Source organism: Dasypus novemcinctus, chromosome 13 (assembly GCF_030445035.2).
Source record: "Dasypus novemcinctus isolate mDasNov1 chromosome 13, mDasNov1.1.hap2, whole genome shotgun sequence".
In the NCBI taxonomy this organism is placed as follows: domain Eukaryota; kingdom Metazoa; phylum Chordata; class Mammalia; order Cingulata; family Dasypodidae; genus Dasypus; species Dasypus novemcinctus.
The window spans coordinates 91,975,101-92,002,156 of NC_080685.1; the positions used below are offsets into that span (position 1 = coordinate 91,975,101).

The 27,056-nt window shown below is 47.0% G+C and overlaps 2 protein-coding genes across 3 annotated transcripts in view; one reads left to right on the plus strand and one right to left on the minus strand.

The window, feature by feature from the left end:
- Positions 1 to 5,813, plus strand: part of RASSF5 (Ras association domain family member 5) — a 74,483-nt gene extending 68,670 nt beyond the window's left edge. Inside the window, exons 4-6 of the mRNA XM_058275120.2 lie at positions 877 to 1,174; positions 1,694 to 1,809; positions 3,364 to 5,813. Coding sequence (XP_058131103.1) covers positions 877 to 1,174; positions 1,694 to 1,809; positions 3,364 to 3,516 — 567 coding nt within the window. The 3' untranslated portion in view covers positions 3,517 to 5,813. The remainder of the gene's footprint in view (positions 1 to 876; positions 1,175 to 1,693; positions 1,810 to 3,363) is intronic.
- A 2,274-nt stretch (positions 5,814 to 8,087) lies between these two features.
- EIF2D (eukaryotic translation initiation factor 2D) lies at positions 8,088 to 26,543 on the minus strand. 2 transcript variants are annotated; one of them, XM_058275121.2, is made up of 15 exons: positions 26,294 to 26,543; positions 25,180 to 25,370; positions 23,598 to 23,681; positions 23,007 to 23,097; positions 20,308 to 20,415; positions 18,262 to 18,515; positions 17,649 to 17,766; positions 15,916 to 15,961; positions 15,410 to 15,513; positions 15,141 to 15,290; positions 14,682 to 14,771; positions 13,534 to 13,629; positions 12,372 to 12,492; positions 9,958 to 10,132; positions 8,088 to 8,289 (listed from the first exon to the last, which is right to left on the minus strand). In XM_058275121.2, the coding sequence occupies exons 1-15, from the start codon at positions 26,347 to 26,349 to the stop codon at positions 8,219 to 8,221; spliced, it is 1,755 nt and encodes a 584-aa protein (XP_058131104.1). In that variant the 5' UTR covers positions 26,350 to 26,543; the 3' UTR covers positions 8,088 to 8,218. The 2 variants fall into 2 exon arrangements, with proteins under 2 accessions (XP_058131104.1, XP_058131105.1); XM_058275122.2 differs by lacking the exon at positions 15,141 to 15,290.
- Positions 26,544 to 27,056: the final 513 nt, after the last annotated feature.

Here is a 27,056-nt window from a genome sequence, read left to right on the forward strand (position 1 = left end):
CCTCCCTGTGCTTTAAGGATATAGAATGGGCCTTCTAGTACATTCCAGATCCAGTTTCTGGTTCTTCCACTTTTTTGCTTCTGACTTTGGGAATTATTAACTTTTCCAAGCCTCATTGTAAAATAGAGATATTAATACCCATCTGTCAGAGCTTGTGGGAATGAAACGACACAGTGACCCAGGACCCGGTTTCGCGTGGTCCCCAGGAAGCCTTCGACCGGGCAGCTCCTCCTCCTGCCTCTCCTGCTCTTTGCACGGTGCAGCCTGGGGGAGGCTTCCTTAGCTCCCAACTAGCTGCCAGGTTCAGGATGGGGTCTCCCAATGGGGCAGGGAGATGTCTGCCCTCTGCTGGTGGCTGGCAGCAACTGACTCTTAGGGGCTAGCGAGATGGAGCTCCAGAACACTCAGGCACAAAGCCTTAAGTCTTGCTGGTGGCGGGATCTTTGGAGAGATGCCAAGAGGAAAGCTTAGCTGGTTGGTGCTCCAAAGACCCCATTATGGAGCCTTCCTACTCCTCCCTGATTTGGCGATACAAACTAGAAAGGTCACACGCTAGACCCTGCCTCATAGACAGGGACTTAGCCAAGGTAATCAGCATCTGCCTGGTGACAAGGATTTTGGGGGCCGGCAGCTTGAGCTCTTGGGTGGGAAAGCCACGGCAGCACTTATTCTGCTCTGGGGGAGAAAGGTGCCTCTGTCCCCTCCAGCACCCCCAGATCAGCAGAGACAGGAAGTGTCGAGGTGGGATTTCCTGGGTGGCACTGCTATTAGGGGAGGCCTCCAAAGCCCCTGGGGCAATGCCCAGGGCGAGAGATGGTCATGTAGGATGGACCCCACCCTGACCCCATGTGACGTGCTCTTCCTGCCCACTGGCAGAGCGAAGACGGCACCTACACGGGTTTCATCAAGGTGCATTTGAAACTTCGGCGGCCGGTGACAGTGCCCGCCGGGATCCGGCCGCAGTCCATCTATGACGCCATCAAGGAGGTGAACTTGGCAGCCACCACGGACAAGCGGACATCCTTTTACCTGCCACTCGATGCCATCAAGCAGCTACACATCAGCAGCACCACCACGGTCAGTGAGGTCATCCAGGGGCTTCTCAAGAAGTTCATGGTCGTGGACAATCCCCAGAAGTTTGCACTTTTCAAGCGGATACACAAGGATGGGCAAGGTAAGAACGAGAGAGAGCTCCCTACCAGAAGCTACCATTCCCGACTCTGTCCGTGTCCACTCACACCCCTGCCAGACGTGGGTGGGAGAAATGGGGCTCCTCTGGCCAGAGTCCACCACCCACCTGCTATAGAAGAGCAACTCACAGATTTGGGCCGAAAGACAAGAGCAGAGAGCTTGGCAGGCAGCTCATGCCAGCTCATTGTGCCCCTAACTCTAAGCAACTTCAGGAAAACCACGCCCTGGGCTCCCATTTCCTGAACTCCATAATGGAGAGCATCTGCTCTTCCACTCCTAATCTTTTGGGAGATGATGTGAGTGGAAATGTACTTTCAACTCTAAGTAGACACCCAAGATAAGAGGTTATTACAGTATTTATTTCACTAGATTGAAAGGACAGCTATGTCTACTTCCAGTTATAACCACCTCTACCTCAGCTTTTCCAATTCTGTCCCACCCACCCTGGGCCCCTGCCCTTCTTTTCGAGGATGAGTTCCCAGCCCCTTCTCTTGGTTTGCAGTGCTCTTCCAGAAACTCTCCATTGCCGACTGCCCCCTCTACCTGCGCTTACTTGCTGGGCCTGACACTGATGTCCTCAGCTTTGTGCTAAAGGAGAATGAAACTGGAGAGGTGGAGGTAGGTCTGGGATTCTTTGCTTGTTGCACAAACCCATCCCTCAGGGCACACTGGGTAGGGTGCAGCTGGGCGTTGTCCTAATTACCCAGAGTAGGTGGGGACCATGCACCAGTAGCAGCAGGGAATGGCTTGAGAGGGCTGAGCTGGGGTGAGTGTTGGGCTAAAGGTTCCCTGGTTAAGCCAGGATTGTGAGCACCCTGGGATAGCAAGTCAGGGCCTGCTTCTGGCAAGACCTGTGGAAAGAAGGGATTTTCATGTACTTTATTTCTGAAAACTCAGGGTGGTGGGGGTGAGAAACTCTGTACTCGGGCCCTGGTTGGTTTTGCTCCAGGATGGTATGAGGCCCAGCAGGCTCTCTCTGGTGGCTGTAGATGTTTTTGAGCTATTCTTCTCTCCCTCAGTTTTTAAAACTGACCTCCTTCCTACGGGGAAACCAGAGTCTAGTCTTGTGGTGTAAACTGGGGTGAAAACAGGCCGGTGCTCCCCATGGCCTGGGATACTTGAGAGGCAGAGTCACCCGAGACTTAATGGAGAGCAGGGGAAGGTCACACAGGGTTTCCCGCACTTGGACTCCTCAGGTTTTGAGGAACACTGTGGGGATTCGGGGCACGGGTGGGGGTTCCAGGGCAGCTCTGTTTTCATCTGCTTTATATATTGAAATCTGTGGGAGATTTTGTTTGGAAAAAGTATTCCACTGAAAATGTGTGAACACTGCTAGCCCAGTGGGAAGCGCTGTCCTAGGAGTTTGGAGGCCTGGGTTTTAGTTTTAGTTCTAGATCTAGATCTGCTGTCACGAGCTCTGTGATCCTGGCTAAGCTACCTTCCCTCCCGGGACTTCAGTCTCTCATTTATCCCATGTGGGGAGTAAGCCAGGTAAACCTTGACACTCCTTTATGTTCAAGGAGCTCAGGAGTCTAAATCCTTGGACCCACGGGGGCCTCAGTTCCTGGGTGGGTCTGAGAGAAGTCAGACTTGCCGTCTATCCTGAGAGGTCAAGCCCCTAGAGGGCCCTTTATAGGTTGTGTTATCTCCTTATCTCCTCTGCCAGCCATGGGAAGTAAGAGCCCCTCAGTCCATGGCAGATGAGAGAACAGGCTGGGAAAGGGAGTGGGATGTGCAGGCTCACGCACAGGCCCTGGAGCCCAAGCCCAGCACGCTTCCCGCTGCCCCTCTGGGGTCTGCATGCTGGGAGCTTGGAGCTATCTCCCCAAAGCAGAGGGCGATGGGAGCAGGCCAGCAGCGCCTGGGTGGGAGTGGGGCTTCAGCGTCACTGTCAGGCTCTCAGCTGGTGTGGAGGAAAGATGATTGATTCTTAAAATAGAAACATGGCTCATGGATTGGTGACTCATGGTCACGAGATGCCAGGATGTGAAATTTTGTTTCTGGCATGACAGAGAAGTAACCCCCCAGCTTCCCTCATTGTACCTGCCTATTCAGTTGGAATCCCTGGTGCCCACTGTGTGAAGAGGGAGGCGGCAGGGCCCTGCGGGTCGCATCAGCTTCTAACCCATCTCCTCTTCTGCCCCTCTCCCTGCCCCACATCTCTCCTCACAGTGGGATGCCTTTTCCATCCCTGAGCTCCAGAACTTCCTAGCCATCCTGGAAAAAGAGGAGCAGGACAAAATCCAGCAAGTACAGAAGAAGTATGACAAGTTCAGGCAGAAACTGGAGGAAGCCTTAAGAGAATCCCAGGGCAAACCTGGGTAACGAGTCCAGCTTCCTCTCCTCCTGATGCCCTCGGATTTATTTTTATTATTAATTATTATTTTGCGACAGACACCTTTTCTCAGGACACCTCTGGTGGGTGCATCTGTGCTCGCCCAGCAGTTCTAGGTGTGGCACGTAGAGTCTCTGGACAACTGCTCGTGGCGGGGGTTGTTCCTGCCTGCCCCTCCACACTGCGTCCCTCCACACTGACTACATGGCAGCGGTGCCACGTGGAAAGAGCAACCGTCGTCCTCTCTGCATCTGCGAACCTTCCATGAACCGAATAGATGCCTCTCTCATCGCCACACTGGACCGATCACACCGTCAGCAAAGGGAAAACAAAGGCTTTGGAGTTGAAAGCTTTCTCTGGCTTTTATTCTTACAGTTTCTCTCTTGCCACCCACAGTACCTTTATTTATGAGTCAGAAGTTGTAGAATGTTTTTCCTTTAGCAGGTCTGGTCTAAGCCCCTGAAAGTAGGATGAGGCTCTTGAAAGAGTCGATCCCCCTGCCCCCAGGGTGCCCGCCGGTCATGCTTAAGGGAAGCTCATGAAGCCAGTGGCCCCAGAGGCCCCAGAGGCTCAGGGTAAGGACCACCAAAGCTGAGGTTGGTGCAGAGATGTCCAGAGATGCTGCGGCCTGCCCTGGCTGGGCCCTGGTCCTTGAGAGACTGTGTGCAAGTAAACCCCGAGGCAGAGAGCTGCGTGTGCGTGGTACCTAGTCACACCTTTGTCAACTGTTTGTTTTTAAGTTACAAATTTAATATTGCCATTATCCTCGTGTTTTTCTACTAAAGGGAAACCAGACACTTACCATTTTAAAAATCCCCTGCTGAGTAAGGGCATCAAGCAGTAAGAGAAAGCCAAAAAGCACTGCAGAGAAATGTGTCACCTCTCCCCACCCCCCAGCCAGCAGGCAGAGGAGGGCCTGGGCTGCCTCGGTTTCCCCTTGACCTCCAGCATTGTCTCCCTCCCTCTACTGGGACTCTGGAATCTCCAGGTGCTACCAGAGGCATTGCCTTGATTAGAGAGGGGACCCTCCAAGCCGGCCAGCTTGGAGTCCCTTCTGTTCTGAAGCCTGGGCCAGGCCATGGCACTGCGCACAGCCTGACCTGAGAAAGGAAAGCGAGTCCAAGGGCCCGGCTCCCCATTGACCTCAGTGCCTTTTCGTTTTGAGACAGAAGCAGGGCGTGCTTGCTTAAAGTTCTGCTGCTGGCTCGCTCCAGCCAGGAAGTGGACAACTGGCATTGTGGGAGATGGCCAGGAGGGCCCTCAGTCCTGGTGTGGGGCGTGGGCTGCAGACCTTTCCATCTAAGTTCCCAGGCTTTGACTTCCAAGCAGTGAGGTCAGCCACACTGACAGGGCAGGTCGGGTGCCTGAGTCTGCACCAGTTTGTACTGGCTCCTCGTTTAGTTTCAGACTAAATATAAATCAGCCAAACAATTCAAGCAAGTAGCCAGGATGGCAAAAAACACTCCAAGGCAGAGAGAAAGGGACTTAATTTTTGAAGCAGGCCGGTTTCCAATCCAGCCTCTGAGAGACCGTTTCTTTGCCGTCCTTTGGCCTTCCCGAGTCCTCCCGTTGGTTCAAGCCAATTCTTTGTGTAGCCTGAGCAGCTCCCTCCTGGCCCCTGCTGAGCCCACACTGCGCCTGATCCCAGAAGGAATGCTGACCCCTTGTCCTACAAACTACGCGTAGTCTTCAGAGCTGCGAAGGCAAGATGAGCTAGCAACTCTAAAAAAGATTTTTAAACCACAAACCCTGGTTATCTGCCATCTCATGTTCAGCCTTATCACTTTACTTCCTTTAAAAAAAATCCCTCTCCCTGCCATATATAAAAGGGAGTAGGAAGAGAGTCATTTTTCCTCCATCCTGCATGTCTTTATCGTTAACAGAAGGCATGGCTCCCCCTGCGACTGCCGCTGAATGCTGCTGAGAACCTCCCTCTGATGGGGATGGCTATTTTATTTTTGAGAAGGAAAAAAGTCGTGTGTGTGTACAGATATACGTAAAGGCAAATAGCTATATACAAAGAGACAAGGGTGTTTATGAAATAAGAAAATTTTGGGAAAATTCAGATTTTATCAAAAGCATAGTTAGCCCCAGGACGTGTGCTGAAGTCTAAGCCTCTGAAAAATACGTATCAAGAATCCCTTCCCTCCCAGAGGTGGGCATAACTGCTGGTAGTGCCTTCTATGGTTGTGTTACTCAGTGTGTGTTTGTTTTAAGGGTATTTTCTTTTTAAATGTCTTTCTTATATGGGTTTTCAAAAGGTAATAAAAGCTTGTTGCAAAAGTGACTCTACTGGTGGTTTCTTTCCTGAACTTTTACCGGAAATTGGCAGCTGGGAAGGGAGGGCGAGGACAGAGACAAGCGTGCACTCCTTGGCAAGGTTAGATTTTCTTTTGCCAGTCAAAAGAGGAATGAAGGCTACTGTTGGAGTAGTTTTGAGAAAACTGTCCAAATGCCAGGGCTGGAGGGTGCTGTCTAGGTGCCTGGCTATTTTACATGTCCACAGAGCTGGAGAGAGGAAGGGACTTACTGCCGATGGAGGTCCTGAATACGACAGATTAGGGGCTTTCTGGGAAGGATGATTAAACACCAGCACAGGCTACTGAGGTAAGCAATGATTCAGGTAGACAAGAATGTGCCTTTGAAAGTCTAAGATCATCTCACCTGGAGGAGAAGGGTCAAATTCAACGACCACTCTTTTCACTTTAGCAGTATCTGACTTCCAAGCAAAGGAACATCTCAGCAACCACGGAAATAACCCCATAAAATTTACCTGGGGCCCATCCAGGTCAGCCCCCTACCTTGGTGATATGGAAGAGAAACACCCTACCCAACAGACATTCTTTAAATCACCAAGAGTGGGGCGCATCTGTAACATTTGTTCACTTAGACCTCCAAGAAGTACATAATTCAATAATTTTGCCAGAACCTACAAACAAGCCAACATCTCTGCTTTCCACTGACACTCTTTTGGTAACAGCAGGGAGTCAGTAAGTTCAAAGTTGTAAGTTTGACTTCAGTATAGATTATTTGGCTTAGAAAAAAGAATCAAGTATACATCTGAACTCTGCCCTGCCTTTTTACACCTATATGTGTTCACAAAAGGGAGAGGGAACATGACTCAATGAGAACGTGTCACCATTACTGGAAGAACCACTCAAAACACAGGTTTTGACAGCACTGTGTCATAGCAGAAGCCTAGGGTAAACCACAGTTAAGAGACACTGTTCATTTTAGACCCAGCCCCACCATTTACTGGCTTTGTGTCTTTAGTAGGGATTAATGAGGCAAGACGCAACCTCTCTGAGCCTCCAATCCTGTAAGACTGTGCAAAACAAATCATGTTTGTGAAAAAGCTTTCTAAACTCCTCCATGTTATTAGTACTCATACAGGGACCATATTTCATCACTACAATATGTCTCGTACTTCCTCAGCGCTAACTCTGGCTGCCCAAAAGTTTGTTGTAATAGAATCCTGTTTGGGGTCAATTTCTAGAATTCCCTTTCCTGGTGCCGTACCTTCATGCTAGTGGAGACAGGATTAGTGAAATTAAGGCGTCTACCTACATCGAAGCACAAGTCAAGGCCTGTTCCGGGTCTAATAAAGAAAAGCAGGTGGCATCACGCGCACATTTTCACACCCATCCCTCTCTTCCTTTCTAAGCGGATAGGTTGGGTGGGCTTTTCTTTTAGCTACAATTGTGGATGTTTTCTTTTTCAGTATTTCTTGCCTGGGTTTTCAAAAAGTGAAATGAGAAAGAAAAAAGGAAGTTGAAGTATAATTGTTTCTTGATGTTAAAACTAGAAAACTGAAGGCATTCAGATCTGCCCTGACTCCCTCCCATGGTCCAAGGAGAGCTTTGGTTATGGAAATGACTACCAGGAGCAGAACAGGGATGGCAGCAGTGGTTCTGAGCTCTTTGGGAATCAAGGGATCCCTTTGGGAATTTCAGGGAATTTGGGGGCCCTCTGAAAACCAGCTAAAGACCCCTTCTATGAATCTCAAGTTAAGAGCTTCGGGTCTAAAGAGGGTGTGTGTTCTCTAAGAGCCTTCAGGGTAACAAAATGATCATCTTGGAGTCACATCACGAATTGACCGTTGCTTGTGGCTGAGTGCCAAAGAGGGATCATTGTCGTACACAAACCTGTGCCCTTATGTGCCTTTACTGCTTCTTATCTCTATCTAGCCGAAAGTCTGCAATTTAGGGTCACTCAGTTGCCCTGGTTGATGACAGAGAACAGCTGGGTTCTGTTTTCTATATGAATAACGCTTTAGAGATATGAAGGAACTATTTTGGGGCTAGGAGGTTAATTAGGTAATAGGAACAGATGCGCAAGAGGCTGTGGCATATTTGCTAGAGGGGCTTTATAAACAGGAAGGCCCATCTGCCTGGACTTTAAACAGCCTGTCCTGTCTTGAAAGCAGGGGAGGGAAGAAATCTTGAAACCACATGAACAGAAAAGGCACTCTACTCCAGCCCCTTCCATCAATTTAAAATGCCTGACGTTAAAATTCAGTGTGACATTTTAGTTAAGTGGAGGAAATAAGAAGGAAATCAAATTTAGATTAGAATAAAAATTTATTGTGGTAAAGAATTATATTTTTTCTTTGCAAAAGCTGAAAAGGCTCATATAAATTACCAGCCCAGAGCTTAGATTTCCACAGGTACCGTCGCATGAAACAAGAGTCTGTCACTTCTTCTTGCCAGGCTTGGGGGCCTTTTCGAGGCCTTGGATGTATTTTCGAGGGAGGTGATACTCTTCTACAATCCAAAAGCAGAAAGCCCTCAGTGGAGCGGCCAGGCTTGCTGTCCTACTGTCCCCCTTTCTCCCCGCTAGGTCTCACCGTCTCCTTCCTTGGCCCTGAACCCCTGGCCCGACTCCACATAGCCAGCCTCCTGGCCCCTCGCAGGCCCACCACGCGCTCATCGCAGCCGCCGAACCTCTGTTCAAACAATTTCCATCATCTGATCTGCTCTTCCAAACCCAGGGCAAAACCCCACTTGTCAGGGCAGCCTCCAGGGAAGGACACTTATCCCTACACCTCAAGGCTGAAGTGTGCGTTTCAGCAATTTTCACACTGAGAGCTACTTCCTAGGGGTACTTTGGGCATTTATAATTTTCTCCTGAGAGAGAACATGTGAGTGTGTGTCTATGTGTCTGTGATCAAGCATGTGTTTGTCTACTGTCCTCTGTATTTCTTCTCAGCACCTCATATGAAGTTCTTCTCATAAAGGGGATCGATCCTAGCAGCTAACTGCTGGACCCTGCCTTGGGCCATAAATAAATTTGCCTACTGAGCATTTACTGCCAAGATGAAAAAAGAAGGAAGAAGGCCAGGTCTATCTGCCCTTAAGGAGTTCAGTCTAGTGGTGGTGGTGGGGGGGGCAAGGTTCAGACATTAGTAAAACTTAGCCAAGCTGCAGATACTAACCAGAAATATAAATATTCTTGGAAAGTGCTACATTAGCAATTTTTTTAAATCCTAATTTAGGAAGCACAGGAAACCATGGGCCATGCTCGGGGACAGCCTTCATTTGACCCTTGAGCTGGGCCAGGGAGCCCTTTAGGACAGGCAGACTTAGTTTGTGGGAGGACACCCTAAGCAGGGGGATAGCACAGCGAAAAGCCCACAGTGTAAAAGTGCCTGGCGTATCTGGGGAAGAGCAAGGAGTCCTGCACGGCATAGGCCCGGGGTCAGGGAGTGGGAGCTGCCGAAGAGCCAAAATGGAAGATTGGGGTCAGTCTGGGAAAAGGTCTTTTGTGTTTGTTTTTAAGAGGGGATGATGTGTTTGTTTTAGGAAGCTGACCCAGGCAGAGAGGAGGAGGATGGTTTGAACTGAGGACAAACAGGGCTGGGGGACCAGGGTTGGTAGAAAGAACTTAGACTCCAGAGTCTGACAAATCCACATTGAGAACCCAGCCACAGCACTCGCTGTCGATCTCGGGGCAAGGCACTGCACTTCTCTGAACCTCAGTTTCCCCACCTGCCAACTAAGATGACAGTTCTGCAGTGCCATTATGATTAAGCGATCACGCCTGCACAGAGCCCAGCAAAGGGCCTACTGCACTGTGGGTTTTATCAGAAGGGCAGACTGGGAAGAAAGCTACTCTAATTGGATGGTGGCGAGAACACTCAATATGGGGTCTAAGGACCTGTTCAAACTTGGCTCCACCTCTTGCCAGCTGATATGTGCCTTGTTCTCTCAATCTCGTTTTTCTCATCTCTCAAATGGGGATAATAGTCCCATCCTACCTGTCTGTGGAGACTGGGATGGGACAGCACCTGATAAAAACTATATGGCAAAATAGAAACACATATTTATATATAAAAATAAACTGGGATTATGATAACTGTACTGAGTGGAGCTGGCAGAAAGATTTTTGCCAAATTAGACCGACGCTTCTGCCTCCCCAGAGGGGACACTCACCAAGCAACAGCCGGCCAAGGTGGTGAATCTGGTTTCCCTGGATCTGGACCTGCAGGCCGTCCTTGGACCCGGGGGTGGCGGAGACGGTGGTGCTGGCCTGGCACCGCTGCTGGAGGATGGCAGCCACCGAGCAGGGCTCCAGACCGTAGGCCTCCAAGTTCCTCACCACAGTCACCTGGGGGAGTCAGGACAAATAGACGGGCGGTGAGCGCGACCGCAGGTCCCCCCTTCCTCCAGAGGCCTCCTGGACAGATGCCTCCGCGCCCCCGCGCTCGAGGCGGTTTCCTTGCCTCTGGCCGCAGTGCCTTTTCATTCCAATAACTTATTTTCTGCTTCCAAATTCTCTCCACTCCACCCATATACATGTTTTAATTGGGTGGAATAGAGACATAATGCACTTTAAAAAAGAAAAACATATTTTAAAAATTAAAAACATAGAAGTAGAACAGTAAGATGAACCCCCAGGTATACATCACCAGTTTCTTCAACAATTATAAACTCATGGCCAACTTTGATTCATCCATCTCGATCCTGTATTACTTTAAAGTAAATCCTAGACATCAGATCATTTCATCTATAAATATTTCAATATATATAACATAAAAGATAAGGGTTTCTTTTCACCTTCAAATAAAACCATTATCACATCTGAAAATAAATGAGCAATAATTCCTTAATATCCTCAAGTATCTGGTCAACACACATGCATTTTTCTATTATTCATCAACTTCACAAATAAATATGAGTTTGAGATTAAGAAAAAGTAAAATATAAATATTTTTAAAAACACAATTGTCTCCCCTATTGCGTTAAAACAAATTCTCCTTTATGACTAGAGATGGTAACGTGTGGTGCCATCAGGTATGGGGAGGAGGGGAGGGTTGCTAACAAATCCATAAAAGTTCCAGATAACCTTAGGCTAGTCTAGGGATTCCAGACCAAGAGCATCTCGGACCCAAGAGGCAATCAGCAGGCACATACATTCCAGCCCCTACCTCATGTACAAAGCCCTGCTGATACTCCCCCAATAAATGGCCACCTAATATTTGCTTCAAGACCTCCAAAAAATAGCTCACTATTTTATGAAACACCAATTGCAATTTTGGACAATTCTGTTATTAATAAAACTTTAGTGTTTAAATTGGCCAATATGCATAGAAATTACTACAGGGTCTGGCACATAATTAAACACTCAAGAAAAAGTCGCTGTTGCTCAAGATTAAGGTTATCGTTACTGGTTCTCATTTACCAAAGCCTGATCTACCAAGTCCCATTCTCAGTGCTTCACCCATGTGTAACACACTAACGTACAGGAGCCTGCATCTGATCCTAACAGTGCCTTCCAAGATAGGAATTATCCCTGCTTTTCACACAAGGAAACTAGGCAAAAGGAGATTAAGCAACTTGCTCAAGATCAAGCAGTGAGGCAATGGCTGCATTTGAACCCAAGTCTCTAATCCCAAAACCCACATTCTTAACAGTACCTGACTAGAAATTTCCTTATTTTGAAGCAATGCCTGTCTTCCTGGAATTTCCATCCAATAATCCTATTTCTGTCTTCTTAAGGCATACAGTGCACTCCTTTTCCAAAGAATAGCTTTTCACATATTTGGGGACAGATGTTACTTGTTCCCTATGACTTCTTATTGCCAGGCTAAATGGACTCAGTTCCTTCAGCAATTCTTTGCAAGTTATTTTCATTGAGCAAGGCCCAAGAGGCAACAAAATTTATGACAGCCTATAACATAGTTCTAAGGAAAAAAATGTAAAAATAAAGCCTTGTTTACTTTGGGAACCAGGGTCCAGCAAGCTTCCTAGCACAAAATCCTGGAGGGCAGTGTTGGGGTCCAGTCCAGGCACACAAACATGTGTTTCATTAACAACCTTTGAGACATGTGAGGCCAATCTACAAATCTCAGGATCATGTTAGAGAGACTAGGACCTAGCAAGGGCATTAAATTACCATCCTCACCTGTCTTTTTAAAATTACCTTTTCAGGGAAGCGGACTTGGCCCAGTGGTTAGGGCATCCGTCTACCACATGGGAGGCCCACGGTTCAAACCCTGGGCCTCCTTGACCGGTGTGGAGCTGGCCCACACACAATGCTGATCCGTGCAAGGAGTGCCCTGCCACGCTAGGGTGTCCTCCGCGTAGGGGAGCCCCACACGCAAGGAGTGCACCCCATAAGGAAAGCCACCCAGTGTGAAAGAAAGTGCAGCCTGCCCAAGAATGGAGCCGCACACACGGAGAGCTGATGCAGCAAGATGACACAACAAAAAAAACACAGATTCCCCTGCCGCTGACAACAACAGAAGCAGATGAAGAACACACAGCAAATAGACACAGAGAACAGACAACTGGTGGGGGGGGGGAGTGCGATAAATAAATAAATAAATCTTTTTTTTAAAAATTACCTTTTTATTAGAAGCTCTCTGTGCTAGGGTGATGTCAATTGGACAGATTTTCCCTTTCTTCACAATGGGCTCTTGTCCGGGAAAGGTCACTTGATAGGCAGGCTGCAATTTTTCCAAACATCTGAAACAAAGGGAATTAATGAGTTGAAGACTTGAGAAAGCCATTTCCTCATTCCCCACTACCAGCGGGCAGTGGAGTGTAAGCTGTTCTGGCAAGGCAGTGGTTTCCAACCTTGGCTGCACATTGCACTCCTTCAAATCACCTAGGGAGCGGTAGCCGAGGCCAACTGAATCGGAATCTTTAGGGGTAGCACTCAGCCATGGAGATGTGTTAAGGCTCCCCAGATGATTTCTAAGTGCAGCCAAGGCTGATAACACCGATGCGAGGAAGGGGACATCAGTGACTTGAGCACTTGGAAACTGCCCGCGGGCTGGTCTCCTAAGAATCTGCCAGCACTTTGTGGAGATGATCCTACCTGTCTCAAGAATTTGCCTTCCCCAGCCTACTGCGCCCAGGTGCGGCTTCACAGTGTTGACACATTTCAATAATGAATCACCTTTACCACAAGAAAGCTCTACCTTTCATCTTACAAATTTTTCTCTTGCCATCATATAATTTGGAGTTGGCTAACTTTTTCCATAAAGAGCCACAGAAAAATTTCAGGCTTTGCAGACCACACGGTCTCTGTCACAACTATTCAACTATGCTACTGTAGCCCCAAAGTAGCCACAGATAATACAGAGATGAAAGGTTGTGGCTGTGTTCCAATAAAACAGATTTGGCCCATGGGCAGTAGTTTGCCATCTCCTGATATAAATGATCTTCAATTATGGTTCTGCAGAAAAGAAGAGGTATTATGAATCCTTCCTGAAGGCTTTAAGATAATTCCTCCCAGCGTTCTTTTTGCTTCTAAATCTTTTCGAAGTTCTTATTTTTCATGAAAGTTCTTTTTCTCTTTCCCTCTCAAGGTCTCCTACATTGCATTGACTCAAATTGTACCAAATACCCTCCATATTGCCTAAGCCTGTGTTTACAGGTACTGACATGGTATGAATTATGGAAAGAAAGAGACTAAGATATCGATACTTTTAAAGTTCAGTACAATAAATACTAAGGAGAGACAACAGAAAAGTTAGAGAGGGGCTGCTAATCCCCTGTTACCTGGTCAGGAGACTATCCCATGGAAGCTTCAGGACTGTGTGCTGTTCATTTTTCTCTAAGATGCAGTCACATAGGATGGGATCCAACTTCACGAGACTAAAGGAAAAGAAGCAATAAAGAAATCTAAGAGACCCACCCCTTCTGATTCAAGGGCCAACTCAGGGTTCATTTCTTTACAGGTCCCTTATACTGTGACTCAAAATCACAACCAATTATGGGACCACAGTCCATCAAGCAGTGCAAGTAAGCTTTCCTAGAAGAAGATGCCAGCAGCACAAGGGAGAGTGGATAGGATAAATCAGGAGACAAGGATTCTTAGCTCAGTTCTGCTACTAACCCAGTGACCACAGGTAATTAGCCTTCTAGGCTTTGTTTCACGGTAGGCTAGGAAGGAAGACAGGAAGAGGGTAATCTCTAAAAGTAGAGTATTAAATTAAGTCAGTAATTTCCAACTTTTCAATAATGGGGATATCTTTTTAAAATAAAAAAGGGGGAGTAGATGTGATTCAAGAAGTTGAGCAACTGCTGAGTTCCCAGGTTAGTTCCCAAAACCCCCTTAAAAAAACCAAACAAACAAAATAAGCAAAACAAACAAAAAAAAACAACTCAGGGGAGCCGATGTGGCTCGGTGGGTTGAGCACTGGCTTCCCACATATAAAGTCCTGGGTTCAATATCTGACCCCTGGTAAAATCACAGTAAAATTAAAATTAATTTAAAATTAAATTAAAATAAAATAAAATAATAAAAGTAAAAACAAAAATTAATGGACCCCCTTCATTTGGTAGCTGAACTTCTGTATCCACTTACTAAGAAAATAGAGAAAACCAAAAAGCTACAAGGACTTCAGTAATATTTTTAAAAGAAGTCTGCCTTTTATTACTCACAATAGCATCCGCGTTTGAGAACCACAAGTGGATGTGTTATTTATTCAGTCTACAGTCAATGCTCAAAGCACACATGGATCTGAAGACCCTGGGCAAGAATTCTAGGGGTCCCTAGACCACGTCTGGAAAGCACTCATCTTGATTACTGCTGAAATGCTGTGATTCTCTATGTTCCCCTCCATCCCGGGCATCCTCCCGAACGTGTATATGTTCGCTAAAAAGTAACACCCAACGAGACAGAGTTCTTCCCACTCTCCACTCACTTTTTGTTGACGGCATCAACCAGGTCATTTTTCTTGGCGTAATTAATGATGATCGTTCGGACCTCACTGCCCTCAAGAATGCTCCCCTTCCTGGGTGAGAAGTGACCAGGCGGGTTAGTTCAGGCTGGGCTGGGAAACAGCAGGCAACTACCCAGACTCTTCCCCTGCTCAGCAGGTAGCTGCCCTCGGCTTTCTAACCTTTATTTTCTTCCCTTTTCCTGACTGAGGCAAGCAGGACTGTGTGAAGAATAATTATAGGTAGAAAAAGGAGAAGCCTACTCCCTCCTCTACTTAGTTCAGTGAAACTTCCCAGGGAAGGCTTGAAGCTGGATTTGGGAGAAAGGGAGAACAGGGGCAGAGCAGGTTTTGCCAAGTCATAAGAGAACACTACTCAGGATGAGAGGAATTGCAGGCCAGAACACCGAGCAGGCGGAGAAGGGCTGCTCTCCAAAGACTCACTTGTGGCCAGACTCCTGGAAGAGCAGGGTCATGTTGACTGGGACACAGTAGAGGGATTTTATATCTGGAGGGTGATAGGGCTGTTCCCTGCTACCCTCCTGGATAGTCTGGGAGGTCGGGGAGGGCTCGGGTATGACGAAAGATGTAATCCTAAAACCCAGCAGAAGGGAAAAAAAAACACATTTTATACCGGTATCGAGGCACTCCCCAGTCCACGGCCCCGTGCGCTGGGGTCAGCTGAGCTCTGGTGACGAGGCCCCTGCACTCACCTCGGGTGCTTCCAGTCCACTGCCACAATGCTCTCCACCCCTTTGCTCAGCTCCTTCACCTGTATAATCTGCTCCTGCTGCATTCGCTGCAGGAACTTAGAGAGCTGAGGGAGAGAGGGCCAGTGGTAGGGGACTGCAGTGATCCCACACACATACTGCGCACCTGCGATGTGCCAGAGCCCGAGGCGGGCAGGGACTGCGGAGGGGCATAAAACCATCTCTGCCCTCAGCCATCAGGAAGGGGGAGGCTCCCACCAAGGGGCTAAAAACTAACTGGTTACGCCTTTCAGGAACCTAACTGGATAGAAAGGGGTCAAAAAGGGAGAGGGGAGCGGGTGCCACCCGAGTGCCTCAGCCCAGGAAGTTTGCTTTCGAACCCCTTAGACTGGAATAAAAAGCTTCATTCTAATCTGCCCCCTGTATCACGAGCTTCCTAGTCTCCATGCTCACGTCATCCGTGTCCTCTGCACAACTCTCTGAGGGCATCAGGGAAGGGACCTGCTTACCTTTTTGAAGCTTGACTTCTTTATATCCAGTTGCCGTCCTTCAGGGCTGATGGCAGACGGAAAAGGCAAGTTAGGCCAGTACAGCCACAGTGGTGAGGCCTGCCTGACGCTAAGAGGAGGACCCTTTCCTCAGCCTGCCTCCCCTACCTTCAGTGAGAGGTCCCTATTCCAGAACTCTCTGTCCTGGGTGGCGCCAGGCACAATGCAGACCATGGGGCACTCTAGTAGATCAGTGCTGTACAACAGAACTTTTTGTGATTATCAAATGTTCCACACCTGTGCTGCCTAATATGGTAAGCACGTGGCTCCTAAGCACTGGAAATGTGACTCATGCAACTGAGAAATCGAATGTTAACTCTTATTCAGTTTGAAATAATTTACATTTAAAGAGCCACATGTGGCTACTGGCCACCATATTGGATATAGCTCTAAATTCCTCTCAAGCCAGACAACCTTCTGTGGCCTTGGAAATTCCACCTTAAGGTCAATCTTTCCAACACCAAGCTGGCCGTGGGCTGCCAGGTCCTACAGCAGACTTCAGCAAACTACATCAGGCAGGTCAAAGCCAGTCACACCCATTCATTTATATACTGTTTATGGTTGGGCCAGTACCATGACTGCAGAGTTGAGTAGCCTGGCCCTTTACAGAAAAAGTTTGCTGACCCCTGGACTAGAGCAATTCGTTTTGGGGGAGAGGTACCTGATGAAAGCCATAATCTCCTCCTCTCCCCAGAACTTACATCGCTCAATTTGTGGCACACAACAACACTGGGTGACTTTATAGAACCTACCCCAGGCTAAGAACCTCTACCCTAGAGAATACACCAGGACTAAAGGCCTCACCCCCTTTTACCAGTTACTTCCAAACAGCAAAGTTAGGACAAATCACCACATATTCCACCACATGCTCCAGATCCCTTGCTTGTGCAGGATGCCTTAAAGAAGCCCCAGTGTAAATTGGAAGAGAACCACATCAAAGCCACTTTCAAAAAGCGGAGCAAGGTTCTCAGAAAGAAGTTCAGTCGCATGGTAAAAATCAATAAGCAAACCTCCTGACATGGTAATATTTACCGAGTGCTCGTTACATGTCAGGTTCTTTAATCTTTACATTAATCCTATGAGTACTGGAAATTCAGACTCAGAAAAGCCTGGTAATTAGTTCATGCAGCCTGGGGAGCTGACATTTGAGCCCAGAGGGTCAGTCTTCAAAGTCCAGGCTCCATCTACATGAAATCCTGCCTCTCCTGGGGGCTTGGGTTTGGGGGTAAGGTGTGTCCTTCCGATAGAACATAATCTAGCCTGCCCACTTTTCAAGAGAAGTGTGCGTGGGCTGGTGTTAGCTGTGAATGTTCTAGTAGAAGCCTCCTGGCAAAGAGGCTGCCCCGGGACATGTCCTATACAGGACACGCTGCCTGATTCCTGGGAGAGAGCCCAGAATCACCGAGGCAGAGACAGGCTTCAGAGAACCTAGGATTCTCAGGGGACAGCCTTGGGCTTTACAGGAAATCTTAACCTTCCATTTCCTCAGCATCCTTTCACGGGCTAGAATTTAAATTTTTAAAACTCAGGACCCAATTTTTGTGTTAGATCAACCCTCCACTGCATTCTTTCCACAGCATTTCCCTAATCAAGCCCCCCCCACCCGCCCCCATCAGCCCCGTCCTGTCCCACTGCCAAGGAATAAGAGTGAAACCCAGTTCCTGGCCTCCATCCCATATCTGTCCCTTCCATACCAGCAGGAGAACATGTGGCTGCCAAGGAAAGTGCTGGTGAGTAAGGGGAGGTCAGCCTTTTTGACCCGGCACTTCAAAGCATGCAAGAAGCATTGCTCTAACAGTTCGTCCATGTGCTCTGCAAGGAGAAGACAAGAACCACATCCTTCTTGAGAGAAGCAGAATGCCTGGTGCAGGAGCAGAAAGCTCCCCCGTCCAGGTCTACCCCTCCCTCACGCCCCTGGCTGTGAAAAGAGCCCATTCCCAGGTACCAACACTCACAGACTCTCTTGGGCACTGAGTCTTTGAAAAGGGCTGATGCCAGAGAAGCAGTTAAGTCACAAAGTCCCACCAAGCTAGGACAGTTCATCCAGGGAATTCAGAGCCAGAGGAAATCTTAGAGGGCTCTGTGGGTGGAAATACTCCAAATGCAAGGGTAGACTGGCATCCAGGGAGACAGGCCTTAAGTGGGAAAAGATGCCAGGGCAAGATGCGAGGGGGCTGCTGGGCTACCTTCGACTCCTCTCCTGGAGCTTTCGTGCCACTCCAGCCAAGGCAGAGTGGAGGACTCCGTGTCCTCAGTTGAGAGGAGGGGAGATGGGCCCCTGCCTCCGCTCTCCTCCCAGCACCATACCTTGTGGGGTCTTGCCATCCAGGCTGTCTTGGTTCAGGCCCCCGACACTGGTGTCTTCGGAGGCTTCTGATGGGGACTTGTCCTCACACACCTGGTGACGCTCCCCATGCTCCTCCTCTGCCTGCAGGCTCAGGCGCCTCATGTTTCCCTGCAGGGCGGGGTCCACCTGGGTGGACCCCTTCTCTTCACTGGGGTCTGGGGGATCCAGGGCCAGTGGAGCAATGGAAGGTGGAGAGGACTTGTCTCCAGACCGCCTGGAAAAATCTCATGTCAGAGACACCGAGCAGTAGCCACACACTCTCCAGCCCTGGTGAGCCACAGTCAGCCAGCCAGCTGAGACAGGAGCCAGTGGGCAGGAAAGGCCAGGAGAGAACAGAGAGCCTGTGCGCTCATCTCAACTCTATTTTCAATTTTGGGACCAGGAAAAAAACCCATGCCTCAAGTTTCCTCATCTCTGAAATGGGGAGAATAAATCTTGCCTCCTCCCTATCCCAAAAGAATAATAATATTATTAATAGACAGAGATAAAGATTAAAGAAACAATTTAAAATAAGCCCCCAAAAGTATTCCTGTCATATGAGTTAAAAATAACACAACCATTTTTAATAAATGAGAAAATTAAGATAGTAAATCCACCTGTAGTGCCAGTTTGGTCAAATGCAAACCCAAGGCTCAGAGTGTGTAACAAAACAGATGCTGGCACTGCTCAAGGACTGAAAAAATCAAGTGCTTCTGTGTTCAAACAAAATACAGTCTAACTTGCAGTATAGGAATTACCATGGTTTTATACCACCAAGCCATAGGAAAAGAAAAAAAAAACAAAAACCAACACCACATAGCAGATAAAACAAAAGGCTTTATCTCAGGCAAGATTATATAGATTGAACTAAGTTTTAACTAATAGCAGCAGCAAGGCTTATTTGTGTTATTAACTATGAGCCCATGTGTACACTGAAGTAATTCTAATCAGGTAAACACCATGAACATTGAAAAAAAAAAAAAGTGGGGCAGGAGGTGGGTGAGTATGGCAGCTACTGAAATACGCGTTGTCTCCACCTTAGACGGCATGGCCTGGACAGCTGTAGCTCAGAAAACACGGTGCTAGGAGACCAGCAGCCTCAAATATCCCGTAATACACAAGCTAATGAGGTGGTGGCTCCAGCAAAGTAGGGCTCGACTAATACTTGTTAAATAAATAAATGCAAGGTGGTTCTAGAAAATGTAAGGATGACTCTATACTAGTAGGCCACAACCCTTGGCCAAAAGTTAAGGTAAGAGAAGCAGTACTTTGAGAAAAGTGCTGTTTACTGTTTTGGTATACTGACAAGAAACTAAACTGGTGAACAGTTCTAGAAAAGCACCAGTTACAAGGAGATGGTGTTTGTCCATGCTGAGGAGATCTGAACTGTGACAAGTGAATAATATAGCAGTGATCAGGTTATCATTCTGGTGCCTGAGCATCTGCTCTGCTTTGATTTGGATTCAGAAGTGAGAATTCTTGAGCACTCCTCATGGGGCCAGGAGATGCCTGAAATGTGTGGCATATAAGGCCAGACTGGAGTCATCAAAATTGACAAACAGCACGACACTGAGGGGCAGAAGAGACAAAACCTAAGTTCTTCCAGGTCTAGGAGTCTATAATTTACCTAGAAAAAAATTCAGTTCAAATTTCTTGTCCAAAAAATTCTCTTCTCCACACCTGGTAAGGAAATTAATCTGGAGATCAGCAAGTTGCCTAAGGGCATGGCTGGGACCAACCCACTCACTTCTGAATCTCAGGCCCCATACTTTCTTAGGGGGTATCGGGAATTGAACCCAGCAGCTTGTACATGGGAAGCAGGCACTCAACCACTGAGCTACACCTGCTCCCCAATGAGAGTTGGTTTTTTTCATTTGCTTGTTTTGTTTTTAGGAGGTACCAGGGATCAAACCCGGGACCTTATATGTGGGAAGCAGGGGCTCAACCACTTGAGCTACATCTGCTCCCCCTAATACTTTCTTTACCCACCACGGCTCTCAGTAAAACGGAAGGAACACAGTACCCACCACAAGTGGTCCTGGTAAGTGTGGAGCATGGAGAAGCCCCTTCCCTTCAGGTCTGAAGTCAGCATCTCAGCTGTAGACATGGCGGCAACTCCAATTGCAATGGGGGCTCTAAGAGGGAGGCCAGAGATGAGGCTCAGGGAAAGTCTGCTGGAGGGCACACGTCATAACCATCTTTCCACACAGGTGGCAGATGCACCATGGCTACAAATGTGAAGCATCCACTTGTCTCACAAAACTAAACTCAGTCCAGTCTCAAGTTTCTTCAAGGGATAATATCCAAATACTACTTTCAAAAACCGGTTGACCAAACGTGACCCTCTGTATAGAGAACTCCCCTACATTTGTTATCACTGCCTTAGTTTAGTCCTATGAGGAATTAAATCCAAGCAGGACTTGGAAAGATATTTAAAGTTACTTTTTTTTAAATTCCAAAAACATAAATTGCTCCCCAACCTTAAAGAAGGCAAAGCCTTCCTATCAGTTCAGAAGGGCTAAAATTCATACACTGTAAGGCAGAAGGATGCCACAGGGAAGAGAGAAGAAGCAAACAGTGGAGTCAACTAGGGAGGTTCCTTCTGCACTGGTTCTTTATAACAGAGCATGCTCTGTATGACCATCTATCTAAAAACTGGATGTTTCCAGAATATGAAAAATCAAATTTATAGTAAATACCCAAATAATTTTCAGAGCCCAAATGAGTGATCTCTGCCAACTCAGTGCAACACAAACCTTGACCACACATTGCCTATGAGGACAAGTAACTAACTGGATACTGGGGGAGGTGGGGGTGGGGGGTGGCCGTGGAATTCCCGAACCCAACAGGATGGCCTGGGTTCAAAGGAAAAGATACAAGGGCAGAGGTCCCAACACCTGAACCTAAGATTTTTTGCTAATCCTGGTGGCTTTACTTCTAGCACCTTAGGTCAGTTTCCACCCTCAGAAATTCTGAATCTGGTTTCTTCCCCAGGTCTTAAAAGAGGGGGGCTTTTCTTTTCACCCCCAGAAGGGTCAAGAGCTCAAAAATTCCAAAGTCAGAAAAACATACTGAATGTGACTTGCCATGAACAACCCCAAGATTCATCCCCACAGAGACTCTATAGGCCACAATGACCGGGTCAAATATCCCTCCAGCCTAGTTTTCTCCAATATTGGACAGAATCCTGGGGGGCGGAATAATGACAGCACCACTCTTTTCAGATGTAATTTTTGCTACAGTTAAACAAGAAAGGAAACATTTCTAAATACTTGGTTCCAAAAGGTTCAAGGAAAATAGGATAATGTGAGTGGTGAAAATAAGATCTTAAAACAATGATCTCTCCTCCCATGCCTACAATCTCTCTCTCCTTCCCTCTTAAAGAAGCAGTAATTAAAATAATGTGATATAAATAATAATGAGAGTTCTTCTCATTATTATAAAGTAATGAGAGTTATTCATTAGGATGGCACAAATGAAAATGATCCATCAAATCCAGTGTTTGTGAGAATATAAGGAAACAGGCTCCAAACACCCTACTGATGGGAGTGAAAACAGACAGTTTTTTTAATAGGGTAACAGAAAATATACATAATCATTAACCAAACAGTTTTGTTTTTTAGTATCAACACTAGAAAATTATGGCACCTGTGCCCCTACAGGCATCAGTAAGATATTGTTGGTAATAGAGACAAACTGGAGGCAACCTCAAAGTCTACCAGGAGAGAACCTCTTCCATCAACCACAGAGCAGGTAAGAAGATTCAGCAAATCTATGTGTGGTGATACGGTAAATGTTCACACTCTATTAAGTAAAAGCACAATAGTGTTATAATGCTTGTTTATATTTTTAACACACATACTCCATATCATACATTTTTATATGCATATATATATATGTACATGGAAGAAAGCCGGCAAGGCTACATGTCAAAACGGTAATGGTTACTTCTAGGAGGAAAGGCCTGTGAGATGAGGGGACTTTGGATTTTTTCAGATGTTCACACAATTAGCTCCTAATTTATTTTTTTAAAAAGACAGTGTAGATGTGATGGACATTTCTGTAAATATACTAACAATCATTGAATTGTACACTTAGAATAAGGGAACTTTATGGTATGTAATTTACATCTCAATAAAGTTATTAAAAATATTTAGAGGATGATGATGTTGATGATAGGGGAAAAAAGTCTCCAGATCATGAAAGACTAGGAAAGACTGGAAAATGTCACAGATAGAAGGAGACTAAGAAGTCATAACAACTATAGGCAGTGTGGTTTCCTAGATTGGATCTTGAACAAAACAGGACAGTAGTGGGAAAATTGGAGGAAATACAAATAAAATCTGTAATTTAGTTAATAATATTGTACCAACGTTAATTTCTTAGTTTTAATAACTGTACCATGATTATATAAGATGTTGCCACATAGATGAAGCTGGGCGAAGGGTACATGAGAACTCTCTGTGCTATATTTGCAAGCTTTTTGTAAATCTAAAATTATTTCCAAATTTAAAAAAAACAAAACAGTAACTATAGCAAATACATTCCACCCAGATGTGTGGAAACCCTACAAGCCTACTGCCATTCCCCAGATGGCCTACTCTCTGCTTCCTAAAGAGGAAAGGAACTAATTTTTCTTGCAGTCCTTTTTCGCATGTATTTGGACTCGGTACTCCCCTTTTACCTAAGTTATTCTCACAAAGTTGGCAGCTGGCTGGCACAGTACCTGTTCCCCACCAAGGCAATGGCACAGAGGTCGCCCTTCTGAACCTGAGGCAGACCAGCAGGGGGCACCACTAGTCCAGGCAGCATCAAATCTGCAGCAAACAAAACAAAAGCATCAGAACCCATATTCTGCCTCCATCTAATTCATTTTATTTCATCCTTCACTTATTCATTCATTCAACAAAAGAACACTTCTTATTTATCAATGATGTAATAAATAATGAAAATGAGAAATGGCAACCCAAGGCTGAGCACTTTTCCCACGGAGAGGCTAGTGGTCATACAAGTACCAGGCTGAATGTCCTATACCATGATCTACCTTGTCCTCCTTTCCTAAATTCAAGCTTAAAGACTTTAAGTATAGCATCTGGCAGCTTGCAAAGTACTTTTACATCACTTATCTTATTTTAGCCTTACAACAGAGTCAGAAAGGCCCAGAGAGCCCACAGAACCCACAAAGTAAAAGATGTAACAACACAGGGAGAAAAATTCCATTTCCAACTGTATGAATAAACAGAGGAAATGGTTATACTTTGTAAATCAGTCTCAGGAGATTTCAGCCAATAGCCAGAATATAAGAAAATCTTCTTACCTGCTCCGCCCACAAGCTTCTCGAGTACCAGAGGCCATGTTACGAAGGTTGGAAGAAGATCAGGATAGGACCACAGGGTATACACTGTCCAAAGAGAAACACAGGAGACACTAATTACCCAAAGTTATTCCACTAGGGAACTGGCAAAGCAAAACACTGCGGTCACGTTAATCAGGATACAGAAAAGAAACTCAATTCAAAGCCAGACAGAAAGGTGTGCGGGGAGGCCCCAAAATGTTTCATTCTTGAGCAAGGTAAAGACCTAAGAAACTGGATATTACTTGAGACTGGAGGCATCTTTTGTTCCATCTAGACTGAAGCAGCAAAAAAAGGCCACAGTGGATAAAAGTGGGGGAAGAGACCCAATGTGGCTTCCACTTACCTCAGAAATAAGTAACCAAAGGACAGAGACCCAACCTAGAAGAGATGTTGAAACTTTCCCATGTTTATGAGTTTTGGTCCTTCTGTTTCCATGGTGATTAGCAGTAAAACCCTTAGAACAAAAAGGGCCTATGTTTGTCTTCAGTCTCAGCAGGGAAGTTAGGTGGGAGGTAGATGTGGCCTAAAGATACTACACGAGATATTCCAGCCAAACTTGGAGAAAGAAAAGCCCCAAGTGACCAAGTAGGTGCTAGTGACTATAGAAAAGAGAAAAGATCCCTAGGATCTGTGACAAAGAAAATAAGCAGGGAAGCAGTTGTGGCTCAACTGACAGAGCATCCGCCTACCATACAGGAGGTCCAGGGTTTGATACCCAGGGCCTCTTGACCTGTGTGGTGAGCTGGCCCACATGCAGTGCTGCCACGTGCAAGGAGTGCCGTGCCACGTGCCACACAGGGGCGTCCCCTGCGTAGGGGAGACCTACGCACAAGGAGTGCACCCCGCAAGGAGAGCCGCCCCACATGAGAAAAGTGCAGCCCGCCCAGGAGTGGCAATGTACACAGTGAGCTGATACAGCAAGATGATGCAACAAAAAAAGCAACACAGTTTCCCTGTGTCACATGACAAGAATGCAAGCATAAGAACACACAGTGAATGGACACTGAGAGCAGACAACAGGATGGGACAGAAGGGGAGAGAAATAAATAAATCTTTATAAAAAGAGAAAACAAGCAAAAAATCCTGGAAAGACAGTCAGGGCTGACTGAAGTACATTGCCAAGACAGGTGGGTATATAGCTTAATTAACCCAGTTTCCTTCCTTTCCTTTCCTTTCAGTGTCCCTGTCCAGTATCTTGAGAAAATCCTGCTAGGGATAGTTTTTTTTGAAGAACATTTTTATATGCCCTGAAATTATACCCTTTCCAAACCTCTGCTCTATCCCTAGTTAACCCACTATAAACTCCTCACCATTCCTCCTCCATCTCAGAACTGCCACTTGCAACCATCCTCTCCATCTGTATTAGCAGCTTATGGTCTTGAGAGAACCAATTCCAGAAACACTAGGTCCACAAAGATCCTTAAGCATATTACTGAGAGATTTTGTACTTGTTTGTTTTATGGGAGGCAGATCATGGAGGAAGGAGAGAGAAGCAGATGTCAGGTAAGGACTATAAATGGCCATCTTTGACCAGTTGCCATACCTGTTGGATATAGATTTTTCTCCAGTTCAAATAGGATGGGATTACCACCACTCACATACACAGTCACTGCATCTCCTTTGTGTGCATACAACTTCAAAATGTTGAGCTCCTCCTTTCCAGGTATTAACTCAGAGACCTGATCAGTTCCAATGGTGGGGAAAGCAGCTGTCACATCAGCCCGAAGCTTTCTCCTGTGGAAAGGACACCAAGACCAGGTATGAATGATTTTAACACATACCCATGACTCAGAAACACTCATTACAAAACAATAAGAACCAAGGAAAGACTGCCCTGTTTTTTATGCCCTGTTCTCACACACTCTTCCAAAACTAACATCTTTTTCTCTTTCCCATCCAGTTTCTGTGTTTTCATGCAATCCTGGATCATGTCTTTCCATTTTAAAGAAAGAAAACTGAAGCCGGGTGAGCAACCCACGTTATTCTGATACAGGAAAACTCAGCCAATGTGGAATGACTCCATGCCTAGCCCTTGGACCCAGACAAGCTTGGCAAATCTGTCAGCTTATGATTAAATAGCTATAGCAGTGCACCAAGGATGACAACTACAGAACACTGGTTCCAAAATTCCCAGTGTGTGACTTGCGACACTGTCTTAACAGATATAATTCTCCTTACCTTATGTGCCTCAGCCTCTCCCACCTCATCCTCCATCTGTCTCATCCGCCGAAAGTAATCACTAGAACTTTACCCCATATACTTAGTAGTCCTCCTTGTCCCATCTGCTCCATCTCATGGGGGTCTACGCTCTTTGGAGAGGAGGGACCCTGTATTCCTCCTTCCTCTTTTTTTTTTTTTTAATCCCTCACAATACTTTAGTCTGCAGTCAATAAACACAGATGGAACCTTTTTTTTTTTTTTTTTTAACTCACCGAAACATTTAAAAGAGAGCCTAGGAGAGAAAACAGGCTCCCTCTCCTCCTGCACTCTCAAAATGTGTCTAACCCACCCCTGCCCCCTGGAGTCCCTTCCCCGGCTGTACCTTCGGCCTCCTCCCCAGGTCTGCAGACCGAACCCAGCGAGGGCTCTGGGCCAGCCGAACCCCAAGAGATGCCTGGGTGCCACGGTGGGCAGAGCAGGCCCCCTCCCTCCCTCACCTGTCCGATCCCTTGATGGCCGTGTTGGACTTAACTCGAAAGGCCTTGGCAAACATGTCTGCTGGGCTGGCCCGGAGCAGACTAGCAGAGCTCAGGAGCCGGGGCGGTCAGGAATGCGAGAGCGCGGCGGCTCCCGGGCCGGCAGCCCCGGGGGCAGCCATGCTGGGGCCCGGCAGGGAAAGGGGCCCGTGTGGAAACCCGGGCCGCACGACTCCGCGGCCGCTGACACCGCGGAGGCCGCGACTGCCTCTAGCGGCGATGCTGGGCACTGAAGCGAGGCGGGGCGGGCCCGAGGGAGGCGGCGCGGGCGCCCGTGCCTGCCCCTTTCCCCTCCGCGGACCCCCAATCCCGTCGGGTCCCGCCCGGATCTGCGCGTCGGTGGGTGACCTGCGGGGGCCCGCTGCTGGTCAGGTAGTGCGTCAGGAGGCTCCGCCAGCTCCCGTTCCATTCAATTCAGTTTACTTACGCAGGAAATCATTAAACTCTTGTGTTCTATTAAACTTGCAGGCCCCTTGAATTATTTTTTCTTCAAGGCTTTGGTTTTTAAGACCTTTACATTTTAAGTCAGAGGCCTCAGCTAGGATTTTTTCTGCCCTGCTTTTTGTTTTCATTTACGTGGGGGTGATAATAGCAATAACAGAGACTCACCCTTGCCCCAGGTTTGGGAACTCTCCACACATCCCAGCCAGCGGCAGGCAGGAGGCTAGAGATTGAGTTTCCCTGACAAGGACTGCTGTGGTACCCTGCAGGCAAAGATTCTAAC